This window comes from Ursus americanus, chromosome 14 (genome assembly GCF_024610735.1).
Source record: "Ursus americanus isolate L20-20 chromosome 14, mUrsAme1.1.p, whole genome shotgun sequence".
In the NCBI taxonomy this organism is placed as follows: Eukaryota; Metazoa; Chordata; class Mammalia; order Carnivora; family Ursidae; genus Ursus; species Ursus americanus.
In genome coordinates, this window is record NC_142140.1 from 63,305,763 (window position 1) to 63,329,844 (window position 24,082).

At 46.5% G+C, this 24,082-nt stretch overlaps 1 protein-coding gene across 5 annotated transcripts in view; it reads left to right on the forward strand.

Annotated features, from left to right (window-relative positions):
* The window catches only part of NDEL1 (nudE neurodevelopment protein 1 like 1), a 44,574-nt gene that overhangs the window by 1,254 nt on the left and 19,238 nt on the right, over window positions 1-24,082 (forward strand). Inside the window, exons 1-3 of one of the 5 annotated variants that reach the window (XM_087867601.1) lie at window positions 13,749-13,916; window positions 21,737-21,834; window positions 23,393-23,546. In XM_087867601.1, the coding sequence (XP_087723727.1) occupies window positions 21,749-21,834; window positions 23,393-23,546 (240 nt within the window). In that variant the 5' untranslated portion in view covers window positions 13,749-13,916; window positions 21,737-21,748. Of the gene's footprint in view, window positions 1-13,748; window positions 13,917-14,352; window positions 14,481-21,736; window positions 21,835-23,392; window positions 23,547-24,082 lie in introns of those variants that run through there. The other 4 variants (XM_045797285.2, XM_045797288.2, XM_087867603.1 and 1 more) reach the window with 4 other exon arrangements.

Sequence of the window (24,082 nt, forward strand, 5' to 3'; positions counted from 1 at the left end):
CACGTTCTGTTAAGCCATTTGCATGTTGGTAGACACTTGAATTGCTTCCCCCTTCTGGCTGTTGTGAATAATTCTGTTACGACCATGAGTTCACCAATATCTGTTTGAGTCCCTGCTTTCAATTGTTTTGAGTATATGCCCCAAGTGGAATTGCTGGGATCATATGGCAATTCTATTTTTAAGTTTTTGAGGAATCGTCTTACTTCATACGTAGTGGCTGCGTCATTTAACAGCCCTACCGGTAGTGCACGGGGGTTCCAGTTTCTCCATGTTCTTGCCAACACATGCTACCTTCTGTGTTTTTGCTAGTCGCCATCCTAATGGGTGTGCAGTGGTGTCTTACTGCAGTTTTGACTGGCATTTCCCTAGTAATCAGTGGTGTGGAACATCATTCCATGTGCTTTTCGGCCATTTGTATACTTCTTTGGAGAAACGTCTACTCGAGTTCTTCACGCATTTTTCAATCACGTTGTTTTTGTTGTTGTTGAGTCGTAGGAGTGCTTTATATATTCTGGAAATTAACTAGACTTTTAAAACAAATATTTCTTATGTCAAACTCTGTCCTTTAACCTTTTTTCACTTAACAATATTATTTGAGTATCATCTCTGGTTAATTTATAAATATCTACCTTGTCTTTCTTTCTTTTTTTTTTTTAAGATTTTATTTATTTATTTGACAGAGATAGAGACAGCCAGCGAGAGAGGGAACACAAGTGGGGGGAGTGGGAGAGGAAGAAGCAGGCTCATAGCAGAAGAGCCTGATGTGGGGCTCGATCCCATAACGCCGGGATCACGCCCTGAGCCGAAGGCAGACGCTTAACCGCTGTGCCACCCAGGCGCCCCCCTACCTTGTCTTTCTTTTTAAAAAAGATTTTACTTATTTATTTGAGAGAGAGAGCGAGAGAGCATGCGTGTGCATGCAAGAGCACGAGTGGGAGGAGGGGTAGAGGGAATGGGAGAAGCAGACTCCCCTCTGAGCAGGGAGCCTGACACAGGGCTCCATACCAGGACCCCGGGTTCATGACCTGAGCCGAAGGCAGATGCTTCTCCAACTGAGCCACCGGGGTGTCCTTACCTTGTCTTTCTTAACAGCTATGTGGGATTCCAGTGTGTAGACATACCAGAAGTTATTGAACCAATCTCCTACTGATGGGTGTTTAGGCTGTTTCCAATTTATTGGTATAATAACAAGCAATGCTGCACTAAACGTCATTGAACACACATCTTTGCAAACTAACCCCCCATTATTTCCTTAGTATAAATCCTTACAAGTTTACTGCTGGGCAAATGTTATACATGTATTTACAGTCTTAGTCCATTTGTCTAAATTCCTCCAATAAATGTCATACTTTTTATTCATGTTAAATTTCATACCCACTTTTTTTTTTTTAAAGATTTTATTTATTTATTCGACAGAGATAGAGACAGCCAGCGAGAGAGGGTACACAAGCAGGGGGAGTGGGAGAGGAAGAAGCAGGCTCATAGCGGAGTAGCCTGATGTGGGGCTCGATCCCAGAACGTCGGGATCACGCCCTGAGCCGAAGGCAGACGCTTAACCGCTGTGCCACCCAGGTGCCCCCATACCCACTTTTATTAAAGGAACACAAAGCAACACAAAAATGAAAAATAGCAATTCCCCTTCCCATCTTCCCACTTCCAAGTTTTCCTTATCAGACACAAACACTTTTAATTATTTTACTTGTGTCTAAAGTGCCTGTGTAACTATTTTTTTCTATTTTAGTCATTATCTACTGACTTATTATGAAAAGTAAGGGTACATCACCCCATCTATATTAACGCTCCCCCATCTTCCTGATACGGTTATATTACAAATTGTGGTTAAATCAGTGTTCATGTTTATGTGATAAAAGTATGTTATGCTCAACTATGTAAGTATTGTTCTCTGAGCTATCTAATTTATTATTATTATTATTTCCTTCCTTTTGTCCAAGTTTTTCCCCCTGGAGTTGATGGTTGCCTCAGTTTTTCATTTTCTTAGTTTTCACATACATATCACTGTTTCGTCTCCAACAGGACTTTTAAATTTCTCTCAATAGGATCAGACACATCAGATAATCTCGTAGTTTCCATCTTTTTTTCAACTGCATATTTTAATTTCAACCCTCACTGAAAACAAAAAGGCTCTTGTCTCATTCCTTTTTGTAGCACCATGTTCTTGTTTTATGAATGTAGTGATATCTTTATTTCTCGGAAGATATTAAAGTTTTTCTTTTTCCAGTTTACTTCTGCTTCGTCCACTGTATCTACTACTCCTGAATTTCTTTTATGTGATTTTGTTCTGTCTTTCACACTGGAGGCTTTTTAAATGTTGCTGGTTCCTTGCTAAATGTTCATTTTTTATGATCAAGGAGCTAGAAGCTGATTGGAGGCTGTGTGTGTGGGGGGGGGGTGGGGCATCTTTTTGGCTGTTGGGCTGCTCTGTGAGGTAATCCAGACCAGGCCATGTGGTTGGGAGACCTCTCTAGAGCTAGTTGGCTTCTGTCGAGAAAAACTCTCTGATCTCCTGCCTGGAGGGTACAAGTCAGGCTATAGGCATTCTGGGAGGCTGTCAGGGGAAGGAACCTAGGATCTCATTTCAGTGTACAACCGTTGAAGGATCTGCCTTCCTTCTAACCCCCTTCTCTTTGTAGTATGGTGACTTAGCCTTGCCCTCTGGTGTGGCCCAGTGTGCCCTAGTCGGGAGCTTTTCTGGTTTAGTTTCTCCAGAGTAAACATCTTCCTCCTGCTGGGGTGGCAGAGAGGTGAATACCTTGGCTTGTCATTCACTGGGGCTGTGAAGTCAGCCTCTAAAATGCTTTGTAAACATACCGTAGTTTCAACAGACCTTCCTGTTTTTAGCCCCACCCCACCCGGCCTTCTGACGTAGCTGGCACCTCCAATTCCTGAGCCCGTGTGTCGGTCAGAGGCACGACCCTGCTTGTTTCCGGTTGGCATTCGGTTACCAGCCTTCTCTGATCCTCTCCATCAGCTTCCACTCGCCAACCTGCTTTCCATTTTCCAAGATTCTGTTGACACCTGCGTCATCATTGTCTTCTCTCCTGTACTCTGTCCTCGTGGATTTCTCCCTTTTAGAATTTTTGTCCGGTGTTTTTCGTGGTGTTTCAAGAGGAAGTGAAGATACAAGTATTCAACCCATCATGGTAACTGTGATGGTTATAACATTTGCACTCTGATCTGTGTTGTACGAGAGCAGTGACTTTCTCATACTTTTAACAGCATATTGAGCGTTACCGTTTATTTTAAACTTTGCTAGTCTGATAAGCAAAAAGTTATATCTCGTTGTTATTCTAATTTACATGTTCAAAACTTATTCATGATATGGCTGACTATCTTCCTACATATTTATTGGCCATTTTTTTTTGTTTTTTCCTATGAACCACTTATTTATATCCATTGCTCATTTTTCTAGTGGGGTAGGAAAATTGTTAAATTGTCGATCTATGGCCAGCTCTGTAAAGAGGTGTAGGGTCAATCTCTTATTTTCTTGTCTATTCGGTCTCAGAGCACAGGCTTCGGAAAACAGCAGATCTTAATGACTATGTCTATATTTTTTAATGATATTTTTCCCTTCCTTGGATTAAGAAAATAATCTGTAGGGGCGCCTGGGTGGCTCAGTTAATTAAGCGTCCAACTCTTGATCTAAACTCAGGTCTGGATCTCAGGGCTGTAAATTCAAGATGCTCTATGCTGGGTGTGGAGCCTACTTAAAAAAGAAAAAAAAAAAGAAAGTAATCTGCGTTCACCGTAGCATTTTTGGAAAACACAAATAAACACAAAAAAAGAAAATATAAATCACCTTTTCTGTAGTTATGTACTTATGAAAATAAGAGTCATTTTACTTGTATTATACATTGTCGTATGACATGATTATTCATTGTAACTTGGTAGTCCATTGTGTGGCCATCGGGTCATTTATTTTGGGGTTAAAATCTTCATTAACAAGTTCCCCTCTGGATCATGACCCCGTCTAACCTTGTTTCCACTCTGTTATCTGCTTAGCACCCTCTTTTTGGGGGGAGGGGAAAGGATAAAAAGCAAACTTTAATCCTTTTCTGGTTAAAGTGTTACGAATTTCAAATCAGTGACTACAGACTCAACAGAGATTTTCTAGCACTTTCTGTCTTTTTTTTTTTTTGTCTTCCTGTGGGTTGGAGGAAGAGACGGAGAAAGGTTGCTCTGGGGTTCTCCTTAGATTCCTCCATGGCTTTCAACCCCAGGGTGAAAAGGACGGAGAGCAAGAGCATCAGGGAGGAGGGATGTCTGTAACGAGGAGAAAACAGAAGCATATCAGGCAGGTGTCTGCAGAAGTCATCCCAGAAATACGAGCTTAAGTGAGAAAATGAGAAAGAATGAACTGTCCCTGAGTCTGCCATCAACTGTGTGTCCTCGGGCAGGTTGCTCAGCCTCTCTGGGATTCCCCACCCTCCTTCCTCATCTCAGGTGGATTTCTAAGTTCTCTCGTGTCTTCCAAGGCGCTATGAATACAGACTTTGTCACAGCTGCCGTGCGATCTGGACAAGCTGCTTAACTTCTCTGAGACTTGGTTTTCTCCTCTGTAAAGTGGGGACACGAAGAGCTACCTCATAGAGTTGCCGTGAATGGGTGTTTGGCAAGCACTTATCCCAGGGCCTGACCCACACTAAGTATCCAATAAACGAAAGCTATTTTTATTGCATGCCGATTGTTATGTAAGACGAGGATAATTATATCATCCCACACTATGTGTATGGAACAGAACTCTGTCTTCTCAAAAGTGGTTTTCAAAGCTCAGCCTGCAGCTGGGACAGATGCCAAGGAGCCCAGTACAAAGTCACCACTGGCCACTGACCTTCCTTTTCAGTTCATTCGTCCCTGGGGCTTGGACACCGTCCAGATGCGGGCCAAGTAAACACGCGACTGTTTAGCACAGATAAGTGGGATACACGAGGGCTGGTCGACAGGGGAAGCAATAGGAAACGCCACTTTCTAAATATAAAATACCCAGGAGCGTAACAGAAGGGGACCTGAGCACTAGATGATATGAATCTCCAATGTAGGGATGCTGTGAAGAAAAACTGACATGCTCTCAAGTTGTGACGAGTGAGGGTGGAGATGGGGAAGAAGCTGTGGGTGGAGCTGAAGTTTTGCTCTTTGTGGCTGTGCATTCTTGGACAAATTACCCTCTTCTGTAAAACCAGCAGGCTGCATTCTATTTCTGTCCCCCAAAGGATGACCTTGGTACTCCTGGTGGCGTGCAGAGTGATGTTACATGGTACAGGCAGCCGCACTTGCCATTTGAATAGCTATCTGTTTATTTTATGGAATATTAGGGAAAACAGGACTGACGGTTAATTCCAGGATTTCATAGTTATGGTTGTTTAGGGCTGTTTTGTAAAGTGAGTCAGTACAGGGGTGCCTGGGTGGCTCAGTTGGTTAAGCGTCTGACTCTTGATCTGGGCTCAGGTCTTGAGCTCCGGGTTGTGAGTTCAAGCCCCGAGCTGGGCTCCACACTGGGCATGGAGCTTACTTTAAAAAAAAGGGAGGAGGGGAATCAATTCAAAGAAAAGTTCAAAGATGATATGGAGAAATGGCAAATATTGTGAAGGTGGTAAAATGAGAACATCAGATGTGGTAGCAAGAATAATAACCCCCCAAAGATGCCCACATCCTAATCCCCAGAACCTTATATGGCAGAAAGGGCTTTGCGGAGGTGGTTAAGGCTTTTGAAGTGGGGAGATTATTCTGGGATATCAGGGTGGGCCTCGTGTAATCGAAAGCGTTCTCCTGAGAGGAAGGCAGGGGGTCAAAGTCAGACGAGGTCATGTGGTGGCAGAGGCGCTGCTGGAGAGAGGCAGCTCGGGCTAAGAAGTCCCGGGGCATCTGGAAGCTGGAAGCGGCCAAAAGCCTCCAGCAGGAACCAGCCCTGCCACCACCTTGATTTTACCCCTCTGAGTCTCATTTTGGACACCTGACCTACAGAGCTGGAGGAGGGTACCCTAGTGTTGTTTTAAGCCACTCAGCATGTGGTAATGTGTTACCAGCGGCCACAGGAGACGAATACACCGGACTTTACATGCCCTTGGAAGTGGCCCATTCTGCAAGTTCAGAGACTCCCCAGGGCAGAGCAAACGAACTTGGCCAGAATAAGATGGTCCTCAGTCACCTGCCCTCACCGACCGACCAAGGAGGGACCTGACCTTGCCATGACTTAGGGCAAACTGGCCCCGGAGAGCCAGGGACCTCAGCTCCCCCAGTGAGGGTGTTCAGCACCCAGAGGGCTGGATGGGTCCTGACTCATGGGAGCTGCTACCAACCTGCTCTTTTTATAGAGGAAGAAACCCAGACTCAGGGGAGGGAAGTGATGGGCAAAATCACCTGCTGATGCGGCCAGAAGAAATTCCTGAATTCTGAAGGCGGCAGGAGGGAAGGGCTCCAGGCCCAGGGAAGGGCTCCTGAGTGCACGCTCGCACCAGGGTGGGGAGCCCTGAGCAGGGGTGGGGCTCTGGCTGGGGGTGGAGGGTGGGTCCTGCCACCCTTTGATCAACTCTTCTGTGTGTCCTGGCCTCCTGCTCTCACAGAGCGGCCTCTGATATCTTTTTATCACGATTTTAATAACTGTCCAACTAATACATGAGTTTTGAAAATCGTTGAAACAGCAACAGGCTTGGAGAAGGGACTTCCTGCTCCCCCACCTTCCCTGGGGTCCTGCCACCAGCACTTAGATCCCTGTCTTCTTGTCGGCCTGGCCTGCTCCCCTCCAAAGGGATGCGTATTTCCTTTGTATGGAAGGGACATTTCTGCCATGATTCACACGAGCCCTGGGACGTTTTGTTTCTGCACGTCAGCCTTTATGAGTCAAAACTGGCCTCTGTGGAACACACACTCTTGAAAAAAGCCCGATCTGATTTCGAGCAGAGAAGGTTTCTCATGTACAGGCCACAAAGCCCCCTTCTGCTGTTTTCAAAGTGGACATCAGGACCCGCTCTGTATTATACAGTGTAAGAATTGACAAAGGCTCGTGTGTAGTTTCCCTGAGAGCGCCTGGACTCCGTAGGTTGTGAGCCCATCTTAGGGTACAGTTATAAGTGGTCAGGGTCTGGTTCCCCTTATTGAGACAACGTTCTCCACATGTGTGACCCCCTAGAAGAGCAATCCTCACATTCCAGGTTAGCTGTGGTTGACATCCGAGCTAGTGACACACAGCCCTCCCCCCGCCCTTCCTTGCTGTTCTATTTGGAATGTTTTTGATCAGGAGAAGGTGACTATGATATGTCTGTTAGTCACCTGTATTTTTAAATGCTGTCAGCTGCTGCTTCTTGCTCATTTTGTTTTACTGGAGAGTTCTTTTACTGGAGTTCTTTTTTTTTTTTTTTAAAGATTTTATTTATTTATTCGACAGAGATAGAGACAGCCAGCGAGAGAGGGAACACAAGCAGGGGGAGTGGGAGAGGAAGAAACAGGCTCATAGTGGAGGAGCCTGATGTGGGGCTCGATCCCAGAACGCCGGGATCACGCCCTGAGCCGAAGGCAGACGCTTAACCACTGTGCCACCCAGGCGCCCCTTTACTGGAGTTCTAAAAGGAAAAAGAGGGGGCGCCTGGGTGGCTCAGTCGGTTAAGCGTCCGACTCTTGATTTCGGCTCAGGTCATGATCTCGGGGTCATGAGATCCAGCCCTGCGTCGGGCTCTGAGGTCAGCAAGCAGTCCGTGTGAGATTCTCTCTCTCCCTCTGCTCCTCCTGCTGCTTGCGTGCCCTCTCTCTCCAATAAAGAAGTAAATAAATAAAATCTTTTAAAAATATTAAAAAAAAAAGAGGAGGAGCAGCTGAGAGCAAGGGAAATATCTCAGAACTTAAAAGCGTTCGTTGCAAGGTATTTGTCGTTCGAGCTATATGTCAGATGGTGCCCTCGAAATATAAAATATCGAACGGTTCTAGCCTCTTTGTTTCTCCTCGGTGCTTCCCACTACCTGCTGGGCTAATGTTTCCTTCTTTTCTGTTTCCTTTCTTCTCTGTGAGCTCGTGTCATTAACTGCTCTATTCCTGGAGCCTAGAACAGGCTGGGCACTCGAGACGGCTTGTTGAATGGTTGCGGGCACGGTCATTCAGTCCTGGTAACTCCGACTCCCCGGCTTTGCTGGTAATGGGGACTTGGCTGAAACTGCCCGGGAGCGCAGCTCAGCCTGGTAAGAAACGCTCCGTTTCTTTTGAGCCTCGGTCATTTCATTAGGATGGTTTGGGAGTGAGCAAAACCAGTGCCACCTTGCCTCTGCGAAGGTACGTGAGCAGATCTGGTCAAGGGACAGTCACACTGTTTACGGAGGTGTGACGCCAACAGCCTTGGGGTTGCCAGGTGTCAACCGAGCTAACAATTAACAGTGTCGTGCCTTCCTTTGCTGTGGAAGGAGCTGTCACTCTGGGGCGTGGGTAGTGACACAAGGGGCTGGGTGGGAGCCAGGGCTGACAGAGAAGACAGAAGCTTGGGGGAGTGGAAGCTCTGGATTCAGGAACACCACGAGGCTGCAGGGAGTTCCAGAACGGGAGGAAGCCCACAGTTCAGGTAGGTTGCTGGGGAAGAAATTGGGGCAGCTCCAAGAGATTCATGGGAGCGTGGCAGGATTATCAGATTCCATTAATAGGGAGGGGAAACAAAGAGTTAAGCAAAGACTGAACTTCAGTTTACTCCCCCAGATAAGGACAAGGAGGGCCCTTTCCTGCCAGGTACCAGAGCAGAACTCTGACAGGGAGGCCTGGGATAGCCTCAGCCTGAATTGTCCTCGTTCTCACCTGCAAGCTACCCTGGAAGCCTGCCGCGGGTGAGGGATCCAGAAGCAGGTGGCGTCCTCAGACAGACACGGTGGAAAGGGAAGGAACAGCAAGGAGGTTTGGAACCTACACTGGTCGTCACACCCAATTCCTGCCTTTCTGTTGACTTAGAGACAGCGGCGAGTTGGGAATTGAGGGGACAGAGATCCTGACAGAAGAGCTGGGGTTTAGAAGCCCGAATGGCTTTGAGTAGTTTGGTGATCTCGGTGTGTTCAAGGAGCCGCTGAGGATACAACAAAGACATCAAATGTGTCTACCTTTCTCTTTGAGGTGGTGCCGGGATCCGCCCAGCTGTTCACAGCTGCCTGGCCCCAAGGCTCAGGGACCAAGCGGAAGAGGGCAGTTTTGAATCATTGGAACCATTCCTTATCTCGGAAGGGGAATTTATCATCTGGTTGAAGGCTGGGCATGCCGTAGACCACTTAGCAAGTCCTTCATCCAGTTTATTTATGGAATGCCCACTCTATGCCCGGCACTGTGATGGAAAGTAAGATCAGCTTCCCTATCTAAGGCATTGGCCTATATTATTATGTTCTTGATTTCACATCTCTGTTGCATTTTATATAGCAGACCTTTATCTTATGGGTCCTGACAATTTTATGGAGGAAGACAATCGCTCCCATGACATTAAGCCCGATAGTCACTCAGGGAGCTGCTCCTGCCGTATTAGCCTCTTGCCCTGGGCAGGTTTCTTCCTAGCATCTGTCATGATCGGACAGAACGAAATTGTCTATTTGCTTATTATCTGTCTTCCCCATTAGAAGATAAGTTCCATGGCGCTGGGAGTGCTTTTGACAGTGATGGGCTTGAATCCCCAAGGCCGAGCACAGTGCCTAGCACAAAGCAAGCACTAAATTCATAGCTGATGAATGAAAGACGTGCCTCTCTCTAGAAAACTATGTCTCACCTCAAGGTCCAAGAGTATAATTTTTAAATAAAAAACTCTATTTTTATTATGACTATTCTTATTTATTTGACAGAGAGAGAGAGCACAAGCAGGGGGAGTGGCAGGCAGAGGGAGAGGGAGAAGCAGGCTCCCCGCTGAGCAAAGAGCTGGATATGGGGCTTGATCCCAGGACCCTGGGATCATGACCTGAGCCGAAAGCAGATGCTTAACCAACTGAGCCACCCAGGTGCCCCATGACTATTCTTTTTTAATACAAAAGCAAAAGATGTTGCCCTGGGGATTGTAGATGGTATAGTCTGGGATTTAAGATTTGGGCTACAGAAAAGCCGTAATTGCCCATGACCTGAATTCCAGGTCCGCCGTCACCTGGCATCACCTAAGTTCAGCCTTTCGAACTAGCGAAGATCTCTCTATGTGGTATTTTTTTCTCATAATTTGGGGCATTTTCCAGAAAGTGCTGTCAGTCTTGCGTTTGGAGTCATAGCCACCAAACTACGGATTCTTTCTTTCACTTTTAATTGAAGCACATTTAACTAACTGTTTGCTAAACACCTGTTGCTGGAGAATAGTGGGGCAATCAATATTATCCCTGTGCTCAGCGAGCTTTGGTTCCTTTGCGGGGAGCTCAGACACCTCCATGACCAAAAGGCTGTGTTCAGTAAGTTTCCTGTGAACTATATGGGGTTCTGCTTGAACTCAGAGAAAGGAACACTCGTTTTGGGGCTTTAGGTATCAGGGAGGGCTTCCTGGAGGAGGGAGCATATGAATGAGACTTCAGAAGGCAGAGAGGAAGGTGGGCTAGCGGGGCTTAGGGAGCAGCTGTAGGACACACGGCAGTGGGAGTCAATAAGAGGCCCAGAGAGGAAGGGAACTGTTTGGGGGATGCAGTGGAGGGTCTGGTCGGATCCACATAGCTGAATTATAGGAAGTAGATTGTAGAAGTGGGTTGGAGTTGCTTTGGGAGGGCCTTGAATGCTAGGCTTTGTAGCTTGTACGTTGTCACAAAGGCAACAGGATGCCGAAACAAGTTTTGGAGCCAGCGATGCTCTGTACACAGAGGGACCCTAGGAAGGTTAGTCTGATGGCTGTGTGGTCTGCTGGGCTGGACCAAGATGAAATTTAGGGGGAGAGAAGTTTGGGAAGGGAGGGACGGAGAGATAGGAGACTGTGAACTGGGAAAATGGATTTTTGGAAAGTTCATGATGGGAGGGTCTTTCGGGTTTGGTGACCTCGAGAGTAAAATGAAAGCTGGGGAAGGGGAAGATTAAGGGTGACTCGAGGAGGCTTTTGTGCCTTAATAACCAGGGGAGTGATGACGTCATTGCCAGAAACATGAAACTCATTTTGGAAATTTTAACTGGGGCAAAAGGAGGATTTGTTTGGGGTTCAGACGAGATGGAGGTGGCGGTAGGACATCTGGCAAATGTATCCAGCAGGCCATTAGTAACCAGCAGCTTTTGGGAGTCCCTTGGCCAGCCTGGGTACAGGAGATCTAGGCCCCTAAAGGTCAGCAGAAAATACTGGCCCAAAAGATATGGAGAGATTAGGCTGAATCAAACCTTTGATTATGAGGTCTCTGCTCACCTGATTCAACAGAGGGTTCCATGGACCCCATCTCCTCGGAATTTTCAAGGCAGGCCCATACATACCATGTTACCTTTAGTGTGTGATGTGGCTGGAGTCCTGCATTCTCATTAGCTAGAGTTTACATTAGTGTCCAAACTTCTCGTAGGGCAGCTGGTCAACCCCTACCTCCCCCACCCCTCCCCAGTGGAAACTGGCCTCTGTTTCCTGAGTCTCTCAGTGCATGGCAGGGAAGGTGGGATGCTTGTGTGTGCTCTCAGGGACTGTGATATTGACTCCTTCGGCTTGACCCATGTCTCAGGAAACCCCTAGTAAAGAGTTTATGGAGGCAGAAGGTGGCACAACCTCACTCATCATTTTTACGTTCACAAAGCCGATTTTGTAACTTCTGTTCCCCTTGAGGCTGCTTTCAATCTTCACTTCCACTTTGCTCTCCCTGGATGGGCAGACTGGAAGCAGGGAGTGGGGCAAAGGTTGTTCACTGTTACGGCACAGAGGAAGGAGGTCAGGGGCTTTGCTATTATTGAGAGCCTTGCCAGGCAAAGCCCATTCATTGCGATGGGGCCAACGCACGGAGCCTGACAAACACCAGTTCTGGGTCCAGACTGGGTGGGAGGGGAGGTGGCCTGCAAGATGACAACAAGATTTTCTGCAGGGCCTGGCCTGCCATTAGGTGACTCAGTGTATTTCCCAGGACTTCAGCCAGGAGGCGGGGACAAGAGTTGCAGACTTTGTTTTTTCCTCTGGGGTGGGACCGCTGGGTCTTGGCAGGAGGTCCACAGGAAGGCCTCCCTGCCTAATTACCTCTCTGCCTGTGATCTCATCGGCCAGAGCACAGCTTCAGGACAGGGAAGCAGAGCCCCAGATCCTGAAAGAGCTTCCTCTGTGTCCCCCAGGTCACTGGGCTTAGACAAAGACCTGCTTGGGTTTAAACTCTAGCTCCCCAGGGCCTTGGTTTTGCAATATATATATGGCTTGAGGTAATAATTCCAGGCTCACAAGCTGCTTGTGTGGGCTGAGGGAGGTAATTTTTTAAATGCACTTAGCACAGTGCTCTAGCCCAATAAATGGTAGTTATTATTAATAGACCCCCTAACTGAGTGGGTATAGTGTGGTTTCTGGAATTAAACAATCCAGACTGGCTGGGTTTGGATCTTGAGTCCTCTTTTTTTCCTAGTTGATTGACCTTGGACAACGTTATTTTGCTGACTCTCAGTTTCCTCACTGGTAAAATGGGAATTTTAACAGTGCCTATTTAATCCACTGTGTGGATTAAATTATGAAAACCAAGCATTCTGCAAAATTACTAGTGCATACACATGGCACAAGAAAAGGGCACTACTCTTCCTGTCATTATCATGATCTTTTCAACCCTCTATTTTTCAGAGTCTAGTTCAAGGTGCTATCCTTCCTGCAGACCCCATTCATCACGTCTCCAATTTTTATTGATTGGGACATCTCTTACAACCCATCTTGCATTGTTCCCATTTAGGTCCATTTCCTCAAAAACATAACTGGACCGCCCAACCTCACCTTGCTTTCACCTTGAGGCCTGCCTTTCACATGATTATCCCTTCCAAAACACCCACAGATCCAATCCCGATAGCACTGACATCAGAGATAATTACACTGCACATTATGCAGTAAAAATTCCTAGAGTTGCTTTTTAAAACAGCTCGGTTCACGTTTCTGCTCCCCAAGCACTTGCTCATCCTCATCTCTCCCCTTTCTGAGCTGAGTAACCCCTCAGGCCTCTTCCCTCTCGGGTCCCCTACGTTGCCAGGCTTCAGGGGCCCCAGGGGGATACACCCACAAATAAATATACGCTTAGATATGCAAAATACGTAAGTGATTGTATCTGTATTCCCCCCACGAATCCATTCATTCTGATCAACAAGTATTTGAGCGCCCACTTTATGTCCAAGCTCCCTGCTGGGATGAGAAAGACCTAGAAGGGTCCAGCTCTCACGGAATTTACAATCTCCCGGAGGAAGACAAATCCGGGCATACAATGTCAGCTGGAAAGAGTGCCGTAAACTCCACGCAGGTCTCAGGGGAATGACGAGGGGGACAAGGATACCCCTATTATTCTGCGGGGTGCTCTGGGGTGCCCTCCCAGGTGAGAACAGAGCCCTGAGACAGACACTAGAGGGACCTCGGTGGCTGAAAGACGGGGAGGCGAGAGGGTGTCACCTCCACCCCGCCGGGGGCGTCACTTCCCTGACCCGCTCAGCGCTTTTGGGGGAACCGCGGGGTCCGGGGGCGCCTGCGCAGAGGCCGCCGCCAGCCTGACGTCAGCGCGCCGGGCCCGGCCCGTCTCGTCCCCCTCACCCCGCGTGACGCCATCCCCGCCGCAGCCCCGCCCCGGCCGCGCGCCCGCTCGCGCGCATGCTCCGGGCCCCGCCCCCGTGCGTCACAGAATGGCCTCGGACACCCAGGCGGCCCCTGACGTGTCGGGGAGGAGCCGGGCGCCGAGGTGCGCGGAGTGGAGCTTTGGGCTGCGGAGGGGAGCGGAGCCGAGCGGCTGGGCGGGCCTGGCCAGGCCAGCGGAGCGGAGACGTCGGTCGAGCGGCGGCGAACATGCGCTTTTGACACATTGGAGGTAAGCCGGCGGTGCAGGGCCGCTCCCGAGGGGGCCGGGCCGGTTGGCGGCGCCGAGGCCTGTCCCCGGGGAACCCGCCGGGCCCGCGGGTCGGGTGCGAGGCCCCGCCGGGCCGGGCCGGGCCCGGGCTCTGGGGGCGACCAGTTCGGGGCGACTGTTCCAACCGCTCTAACTGCCCCCCCCCACCCCTGCCCGCCCGGGTCCGAGGTGTGGCCCACGGGAAGGAGGGGCTGCCGGAGGGGAGTGAGCCCCGCGGCCGGGGCTGGAGCCGGGGCGGGGGGTGCGCGGACGCAGGCCGGGACGTGGCACCGCGGACCGGGGCGCTGGTGGCAGCGGCGCGCCCAGCCCTCCCCCGCCTCCCCCGAGCGCCCTCGGCGGGCAGGGCTGTCGGCCGGCTCGGATTCCCAGCTCTCGGGGCCTCTCCCCGCTGGGGGCGGCGGCGGAAGCGGCCCACGTAGGGCTCCGGTGGCATCCCCGTGACTCCCCGCCCCTCCTGGAGTTCGCAAAAGTGTCCCCAGAAGGGTTCGGGTTGCCTGTGCTCGCCGTTTTCTTTCTTTTTTGCTGGTAAGCAACGAAGTAACCTCTTAAGTTTTGCCGAGGCAGTGAGGGTTCTTTCGGTGCTGATAATTACATTCCAATTCTGCGGCGCCTTGACGCATTTCAGAACACTCCTTGTTATCTCTTGAACCGCATCACCTGCGGTTGCGCTTGCTTCTGTTACCTCCATTTGACTGATGGGGAAGTTGAGCCCGGGTGGGGTGGGTGGGGGAGTGATTTATAGAGTACTTTGGATTCTACCAGTTGGTGAATGGCTTCGTTTGGATCAGAATTTACATCTCTAGCCTCGAAATTACGGTGTGTGTGTGTGTGTGTGTGTGTGTGATTTTTATACCCTTCACAGCTAGAAAGCACAGCAGAAAATTTGACTTGCCGAAAATATGCCAGAAGCTAGTAGAAAGAAGATGCATTTGAATATTTTTGAGCAGACTCACTTGAGATAAGAACTGCTACTCGGTCGTAAGGAAAATCCTACTCTGTCTGAAACGTTCATGGATCGCTGGCTAATTGTTCTGTCTCATAAATTGTGTTGCTCTTAATCCACTTCTGAAGTAGGGTAATGGCTTTGCTAAATCATGAGGTGTGGTACATGCAGCATTAAGTCATGGGTTGAAGAGAAGTAAAGGGGAGCAGAGGAAGATGTCTCTTCTGAATTTTCATTAAAACTAATATTTAAAGTTGAGAGATTATAAGTAACAAAGAAAACCTTGGGCTGGCCCTAGTTGGAGGTTGACCTGGTCCACATGGCAGTTGCTGAATCTTCCGGAGCTGTTCTTTCTCAGGTCACTGTAGACTTATTAAATAAATTGAAGTTGGATAAGGGAAATTCAGAATAAGTGGAAACCTCAGTAAAAACTTACATCTGGCTTTCCTGACATCTGCAAAACTTATTTTTATGCTCATTTTAAGTCATGCTGAGATAAAAGTGGTTACTAAAGCTTAAAATGACTTCTGACATAAGTTCCTGATCACTTCCTGAGGTAGAAGAAGAAATTTGATGGTCAGGACTGAAAGGGAGATCGTATTTATGATCAACTTTGAAAAGGAAAAAAATTCTGTAAATGTCACCTTTAGAAGTAGATGATTTTGGTTGAGAGGCACGTATCACCTACAGTGAGTTCCAGAAGGACTCTCTCAATCTCATTAGTCGATACTACAACTATTAATAGGTTGGCAATACCATTTGAGATGGATTTTCTTAACCATTGTGCAAAAAGTAGCTTCTACGTAAGTATAGCATTTTAGACAGTCTGTTTTACCCCCATATGAGTTGATTTGTCAGTTACCATCTGAAGGTCACATACAGTGTGATAATACCCCATGTGAAAGTTGTACGTTTGAGATCCATACTCCTATCTGTATGAGACATGGTATTGAGGGGAGATTTGGGTAGCAAGGGAGAGTACATAATTATCTGCTTTCATTTCAGCCTCAGAAGATTATCAATCTATCATAAAAGCTTTTTTAAAAAATTTTTTAGCAGTGAATTTTTCCATATTGGCTAACTTTCTGTAGCCTTAATATCTCCAGTTACATAGTTTCAAGTAACGCAGTGAACACATCCTCCCACTGTAACCTGAAGCAAACTGAACAGACTGTCTTCACAGCCGGGAGAAGATCTTTTTGAGTATCTGCAGTGGTAGCAAATTTTGGTCATTCGTAAAAATTCTGATTTTTGGAAAGGGCATTTCTGATGAATAAAATCAGAGTGATAAAGCTGAATAATACTAATTGGAAAGCAGTAAGGCTGCTTTTTTTTTTTTTTATTTTTAATCTGCCTCTTCAAGGCTATTCCAGAAGGTTTTAAAAAATGTTTTCAGGACTGGTGGTGTCACTGGACTATGCGTATAGCTTCTGGAAGAGATTAAGGAATCATTTGTATCTTCTAAATTCTGAAGCACATTTATTTTGTAGTCATGCTTGAGGTTCACTACTGAACTAATATATTTTTTCACAATTTAATAAAATTTACGCTGCATTTACTATGTGCCAGGCTCTGTACTAAGTACTTTACAAATATTAATTCCCCTAATCATAACAGCCCTGTTTTAATTATTATCCCCATTGTGCAGGTGAGGCGGGGGCACAGAGTGGTTTAGTAACTTGCCCAAGGTCATCCAGCCCGTGAGTAGAGGAGTCTGGCCCAGGGTTCTCCACTACTACAGCTGTGTTGCTTCTACCCCTTGTTTCCAGGTCAAATGTTTTTAATTGGTTTCTTCTGGAAAAGATGATGGTCATTTTAGTAAAAGGTTTCAGTTGTAGATTATACTGTTTGAGGGGCCGATAAACAAGTTGTAAAGTGGCCTGTTAATTGGAAAAATTGGAGTCAACATTCAGTTCGCATAAGATTCAGCAAGAATAGGAGATGCACGTGTGAAATAAAAACACATATTAAAGTAGTTTTCCTAGTGTTATTTGGTACTGAACTAAGTAATTGGATAGGGAGGGCACAAGAATAGAGCTAGATATTGAAAAAGTTTTGCAGGGAAGTCTATTTATAACCCAAGTCATCAGGGAATATTGATGGAAACGTTCGTGATTGTGTTAAGAATATGGCCCTATTTAGGCAACAAAAATCAAGGACAAATGGATACTTTATAGTACACCCGGAAGTGTAAACAGATTCCTCAGGGAATCTACTTAGCTAAGTGCTCTTCAATGTCGTAACTACTTACAAGTCTTCTGATACTGAATAAAGGGCCAATGTCAACAGAGCAGTCTCACGCAGAAAAGTTTCACATTGGGCATGTGAATGATAACGTTTTTAAATTAAAAACTGTGGAGCCAATCCTTCTACAAACAAACTCTATTTGTAGAAGGATTGGCTCCATGTTAAAATACATTCAAATAAATGTTAGATGCAAGGACGGCAGCGGATAGTTATTATGAACTTCCGTAAGGACTCTGGCCTGTGGACCACACAACCCACCACTAGCAGTTGCTGCCTAGTAACAGGAACAGTACTGCAAACGTTGAAAGTATCCTACCCGTGAACAGAATGTTGAAATACTGAAGAGGCTCCAGTCACCCAATTCCAGAAAGACATATGTAATCTAGAGAAGGTCCAAAGCATGAGAGCAACGTAGTTAAGGGACCAAGATGGCTGCCACTTGACTATAAGCTACAAAGACAACAAATATTCACTTTGAGAAGACCAAGGCTGCAAAGTATTATCATCGAAGTACAAAATTAGAGAGGCTTAAAAAATAATACAGACCTGTACACCAAATCCTAGAACCTGCGGAGGAGCAACATACGACAGTTATGGCAAATTTAAGGCCAAAAAGAGGAAATCCACTGATGGCTATAAAATATGGAACTTGTCTCAGATGCATAAAGTAATATAAAGTCAGCTAATTAAGAATTTTAGACTTGAGATATTTAAATTAAAAATGTTGTGTATAAGAAGGCCTTTTTTATACTGTTTTCATTTCTCTGGAGTTTTCACTTGCTGTTTTTCAAGATTTTATTTTTAAGTAATCTCTGTACCCAACATGGGGCTTGAACTCACAACCCTGAGATCAAGAGTCACACGCTCCCCTGACTGAGCCAGCCAGGTGCCCCCACTTGCTTTTTTCCTTATTGACCCAAGAGCGATGTGTTTTCATCGCAACCTCAGGTGTATCCAGCTTCCCAGACTGTTACACGGGACTCCTCGTTTTCGCTGGAGCCACCCATCTGGCTGAGGGTGGGCTGGGCTTCATCTGGGGACTTCTCTTCCTTGCAGTCTTAAGTTGGAGTCCCTGTTTCTTGCACCCCATGCTGCCCTGCCTTAGTTTTCTCGGCTTCTGTAACCATCTCAGGAAGTGTGTGGGAGGTCATCCTCCTGAGTTCTTGCAGGAGAAAAATCCTCTCATTGTGAATTACCTGTTCCCTCTCAGTGCAGTAGGTGCTAGGATTTTCTTATTCACACTCCTGGATTTTCTCATTTGTCTGCTGCTTCTTGGTTGCCCATTTATATTTAAGACCGAAGGGCTGGACGGTGATTATTTTAGGTAGCAAGTGTATGGTGGTGTCTCCAAGGCTCTCCCCAGTGAGTCCCATCCGCTCCCTGTTCTTTGGGGTGGAGCCTGTATGGCGCTTTTCACGTGACTGTGACTGTGGCTTGGCGTGCATCAGACTGATAATTTTGTCTAGCCGGAAATGATAGGCTTTGTAATCCTGATTTAATACGTGGTGGTGCGCTGTGAGGTAGAAATAAACTGCCCACGAGGTTTTCTTACGCCATTCCTGAAATAGGAATTAGATCTTAATAAAGGAAAGCAGTGCTTTGGAAAGTAAAGACGGAATAATGAAAGAAAGGTTATAAGTCGTTTCAAACATTTGTTGAATTTCTACCATGTTCCGTGTTTCTGGTGATGCAGAGGGATTTATAAATAAGACACTGGTCCAGCCCTCAAGGAACTAGCTGGAGAGACTTACCCTTTCATTTTTCTATAAATATTTCTCATTTGAACCAGAATCAGTAGCAGCAAACTTTGCTTCTTGTGTCCCTGGGATCTTCGTAACATTTTATAAAACCATAATTGATTGGATTGTGTATCAAAAACGGAGTATTTGAACGGCTCATTGATATGTGGTTGCCAGTGTTCAGATGGAGAGTGCATCTACCCAGGTGTGAGGACCTGTGCCCACGAGGTTCTTCAGGGCTGGATTCATAGATTTCAGATGGAACCGACATTTTCCGGTGGGGGGGGGCATTTTTGGGAAAGACCTTATTGAGAGCATTCAAGGGGCAGTGATTGTTGCCTCACCTTGCGATGCCTCTCTGTGCTGTAATTAGAACTTCATCTGGATTGTTGATATGAAATCTGCCCCTTCCCTCAAGGAGACTGAGGCAGAAACTCTCCAGAGTTATTGAAACCACGTGGCGATGCCTTTGGGGGGTTTTGGATATTCTTCTGAGATACAAATACTTCTACTGGACCAGCCTCATCCTCACTGACACCTTACTACAAATTGTAGCTATAAATAAAATTAGCTCTACAACTGGGGAAATAGAGTAGGAATTGGAAACTTTGATAAAGGGGTAGGATTGTAAAATTGATTTGTAATATTTAGTAGTCAGTACGCAGACTTGAAGAAACCTGTCATCTGGTCCAGTCTCTCTTTGTTTTTTTTTTTTTTAAAGATTTTATTTATTTATGTGACAGAGAGACAGCCAGCGAGAGAGGGAGCACAGCAGGGGGAGTGGGAGAGGAAGAAGCAGGCTCCCAGCGGAGGAGCCCGATGTGGGACTCGATCCGGGTACGCCGGGATCACGCCCTGAGCCGAAGGCAGACGCTTTAACGACTGCGCTACCCAGGCGCCCTGGTCTAGTCTCTCTTTGGATGAGAAAAAGGAGACCTTGAGAGGTTAAGCAGTGGCTTAAGGAGTTGAATGGCAGAACCGGAGCCCTAGAGCCCGGTCTGGGCGGGACTCCCCGCTCTGCGTTGGGCCTTGACGGCATGTCCAAGAGTAGAGTGGCACAGCCAGGAGTGTGCCAGTGGAGGGCTGACGGCATTGGAGGAGGGCCCACCTGGGCACCAAGTACTTGTCCAGTACTTAGCGTCTGACACGTAGCAGTTGCTCAGTAAATGCTGGATAGCATTAATACTTTCTCTGAGCCAGCTGTTAGCTTGGTGCCATAAGGGTTGCCAGGCATGTCAAGAATTCTTCTCTTTTCAGAGAACTCTTAGGCTGATTATTAATTTCAGATAATTGGAAGATTGACTAACATGCCGAAAATCAGAGAAGGTGGGGTGGTCAGGAAAGACTTGGATGAAACAGAACGCGGCAGTCAGCCTCAAACTAAGTGTATCAAGTTATATGTTAATATTATTCAGCGAGAAATCACTCTCGTGCCTCTTTGGCATATCCACCCTGAAGCTGGAGTTTCCGGTCTGTGACTTCTTGCTCAGCCTTTATGAGTGGATTGTGCCATGTGAACTCTGGTTTCTATTAATTTACTTGTAAAGCTGGTCTTTAGTTCTTGCTGCCCTGTATGGATTAGGTTGATTCAATTTTGGTTTAGCTTAGCTAATATTATTGAGTGTCTGCTGTTGTGCAGACACTGTGCTGGGTCGAAATCAGAATAATACACAGCCTCACGGGGATACAGGTCGAAGCAAAGCATCATGTGTGGTAAGTCTATTCAGGAAAGCAAGTGTGGGGTATAATGATAGGCAAGAGTGTGGGAGATTTCAGTGCTGTCTGGGTGAGGGCAGGAAAGGCTTTCTGGAAAAGATGACAGCTAGGTTTTAAAGGACAAGTAGGAGCTTTCCAAATGCTCAAGGAAGGGAGAGCCATTCCAGGTAGAGGAAACATCCAGACCTGAAACAGAATGTCGTGTTGAGACAATTTTAAACAGTATTGCTGGAATATAAAGTGGGATGCTTGGGGAGGGGGTTGTAGGAGGGAAGGCAGACGTTTTGCTCTAGGCATGAACGCAGAGTGAGCCCAGTGTCCTTGGTATTTCATTTTCCGGCCAGCCAATTGGGGTTTTTAGGTGGTCAGTCCAAATGTGAGGTCATAGGTACTCCACCCCCCTGCCACGCTTTGGGAGAGCAGCCACGATGAGAGAACATCGAAGTTGGGGATTAGTGACCTTACGGAGGAAGCTTTGGTCTTGTAATTAAGTTTTTAGAAATGTAATAATAACAGTCCATTATTGAGAGTGTGGTCCCCTGGCATGAAATGTTTCAGATAGGTCTTTTGAAGCAGTTGTACAGCAGGGAAGGACACGCAGTAGGAGCGTCAGCTCGGACAGTGAACTTGTTTCTGTGACTTGATTCCCAGAAGACCAGCTGGCTGTAACCCAGCTGCTGGGGCCCAGGGCGCGAGACGATTCTATGGGGCCAGTTCACTTAGAACCTAGTGCCTCATGTGCCTTTATAGCCGAGCACGTTGGGGAGCTCCTCTCCTGTCCTAACGTCCTCCACGGTCCTGGTGGTCCCTGAGGTTGGGGCGGTAAAGTGATGTATGTGTCTAGTTACCCACTCGCAGAATCTGTCATGTTTAACTCCCTCCAGAATGCTGATTTAATATCCCAGATTTTATACTTTTATAGATTCCTGTGTTCTCTCTTTGTTTTTAATTTTTTTTATTTCGTGTGGTTTATTTCGTTTTTAATAGCTGTCATTGAATGATTGATTGAGTGTAAGCTCTCTGCCTAGTGTGGGGCTTGAACTCAACGCCCCCCAAGGTCAAGAGTTGCACCCTCCACCGACAGAGACAGCCAGGTGCCCCTGTTGTCTATTTAACTTGTCTTTAATATTTCACAGGCTTTCTTGATCATGGATGGTGAAGATATACCAGATTTTTCGAGTTTAAAGGAGGAAACTGCTTACTGGAAGGAACTTTCCTTGAAGTATAAACAAAGGTAATATTGAAAAGCATCCTGAAAATGGGGGGGGGGGCATTTGGAATATACCAACTCTAGCAATTTTATTTATTTCGTTTTCTATCTATCTATTTATTTATTTACTATAAAGCTAAATTTAAAGTTTCAGATTTAGGTTTGGGAGTCTGGAAATAGTCATAGCATTGCTGTATTTAAATAGTATGAAAATGCCATAAATCTTTATTACTCAAATTATTAAAACAGTAAGAAAACGTCATGTTTGTGATTTCTTCTGGTAGTTTACCTCCTTTCATGCTTACTGCGTTTGGCCGTCCTTGGCCTGCTGTGTGTGCCCTCATTCCGCCTCCTCGTGTGGTCTTTGGAGATTCCGATGAGCTGTGTCGGGCACACACAGCCGTCTCTAGTTCTCTCCAGGCGAGTGCTGTCTGTCAGGAGCCAGCAGAGCTGTGGAGGGGGCGAGAAGAGTTTCAGGCGTTGTGGAACATTTTATAAGCTCTCACTTATTTTGATTAGTTGGGGAAGCTTTTACATAATAACCTTTGAGCACCAAAATTTGTCTCAGATTTCTTTTTGAAACATGCTCTAACATGCACACACATTTTCCTGCTTTGTTTTACAGAGCTTGTTATTAAACCTTCTATCACTGTTTCATTGTTACTGTTGAAGGCCGTTACTGTATTGTGCCCGTGGATCTAGAATGGGTCTGTCTGTGGCAGTAGTTCTTAATCTTTTTTGTGCCATAGATGCCTTAATAGGCTGGGGAAACCTGTGGACCCCTTCTCAGAATAACGCTTTTAAATGTATAAAATTAAATAATAGAGGGACTCCTGGGTGGCTCAGTCAGTTAAGTGTCCCGCTGTTGGTTTTGGCTCAGATCGTGACCAGGGTCCTGGGATTGAGCCCTGCCTCGGGCTCCCTGCTCAGTGGGGAGTCTGCCTGGGACTCTCTCTTTCTCTCTCTCTCTGCCCCTCCCCACCCTACTGTGTGTGCGCTCTCTCTCTCTCTCTTTCAAGTAGATAAAAATTAAAAAAAAAAAATAGAACTACAAAGGAAAGCAACTGTGTTGAAAAATACTTACCTAAATATTAAACTACTTTGTTTAAATGTATATGTGCTTTTTTATTTACACCTTAAATAAGAAGGATCTAGGGGTGAGTATATAAAATGTGAGTCCTTTAGGCCTTTTTAAAAAAAAAATAGATTTTTTTTAAAAGACTTTATTTGAGAGAGAGAAACTGAGCGAGCGAGCAGGAGCAGGGCAGAGGGAGAGGGACAAACAGACTCCCGGCTGAGCAGGGAGCCCAACTCGGGGCCTGGCCCCAGGATCGTGACCTGAGCTGAAAGCAGACATTTAACCGACTGAGCCACCCAGGTTCCCCCCTTTTGGGCCTTTTAACTCACTTTCACTGAACCCCGAATATCACGTACGAGCTGCAGGACAGACTGTCTTTATCGTGTAGTGTATTTTATGGCAGTGCCGGCATTCAGACAGAATTATTGAACCGCTAGGTAATGCTCTTCACGCTACCCCCGTGGTTCCTGCTCTAACTCCTCTTCCCACTTTGTCTCTGATCAGCTTCCAGGAAGCTCGGGATGAGCTAGTTGAATTCCAGGAGGGAAGCAGAGAATTAGAAGCAGAGCTGGAGGCACAGTTAGTACAGGCTGAACAAAGAAACAGAGACTTGCAAGCTGATAACCAAAGACTGAAGTATGAAGTGGAAGCGTTAAAGGTAACTCTGGCTTATAGTAAAAGGAGAAATAGTTTTTTTTTTTTTTTTTTTTTTTTTAGGTGGAGCTTAAGAGCAGCAGGCAGCCGGGCAGCAAAAACAAAATAGAAAAGGCTTAAAGTGATTTTTTGAAATAAACTTTCCTGGAACCAAGGGAAAGGGGGCGTAGAGTTTAGGAGTTCACTTAGAAACTCTGTAGCTGTCAGTTTCTTAGTGATACTCGTCCTGCAATGTCATATTGTAAGTCCTGTCATTTTTAAAAGCTGCCTGATTTGACAGATTTAAAATAATATTTATATGAAATATGCATTTGTTTTGTTGTTCATAGTCTCTTTAGTTTTGAAGTTTAGTTGGGGTTAAAAAAAACTCCTTTTTAAAAAGGGATTTCCAGGAGTAGAAGAAAATCAGCCCCTTTTGCTGCTTTTCAGCGCCTGCTTTAGCCAAGGGCTTGAGCCGCTTCTGTGCCCGGGGGAGCAGGGTTTGGGGAAGGCAGGTGCGAGGGAGGGCATTGGAACTCAGGGCGATAGTCTCCTTGTTTG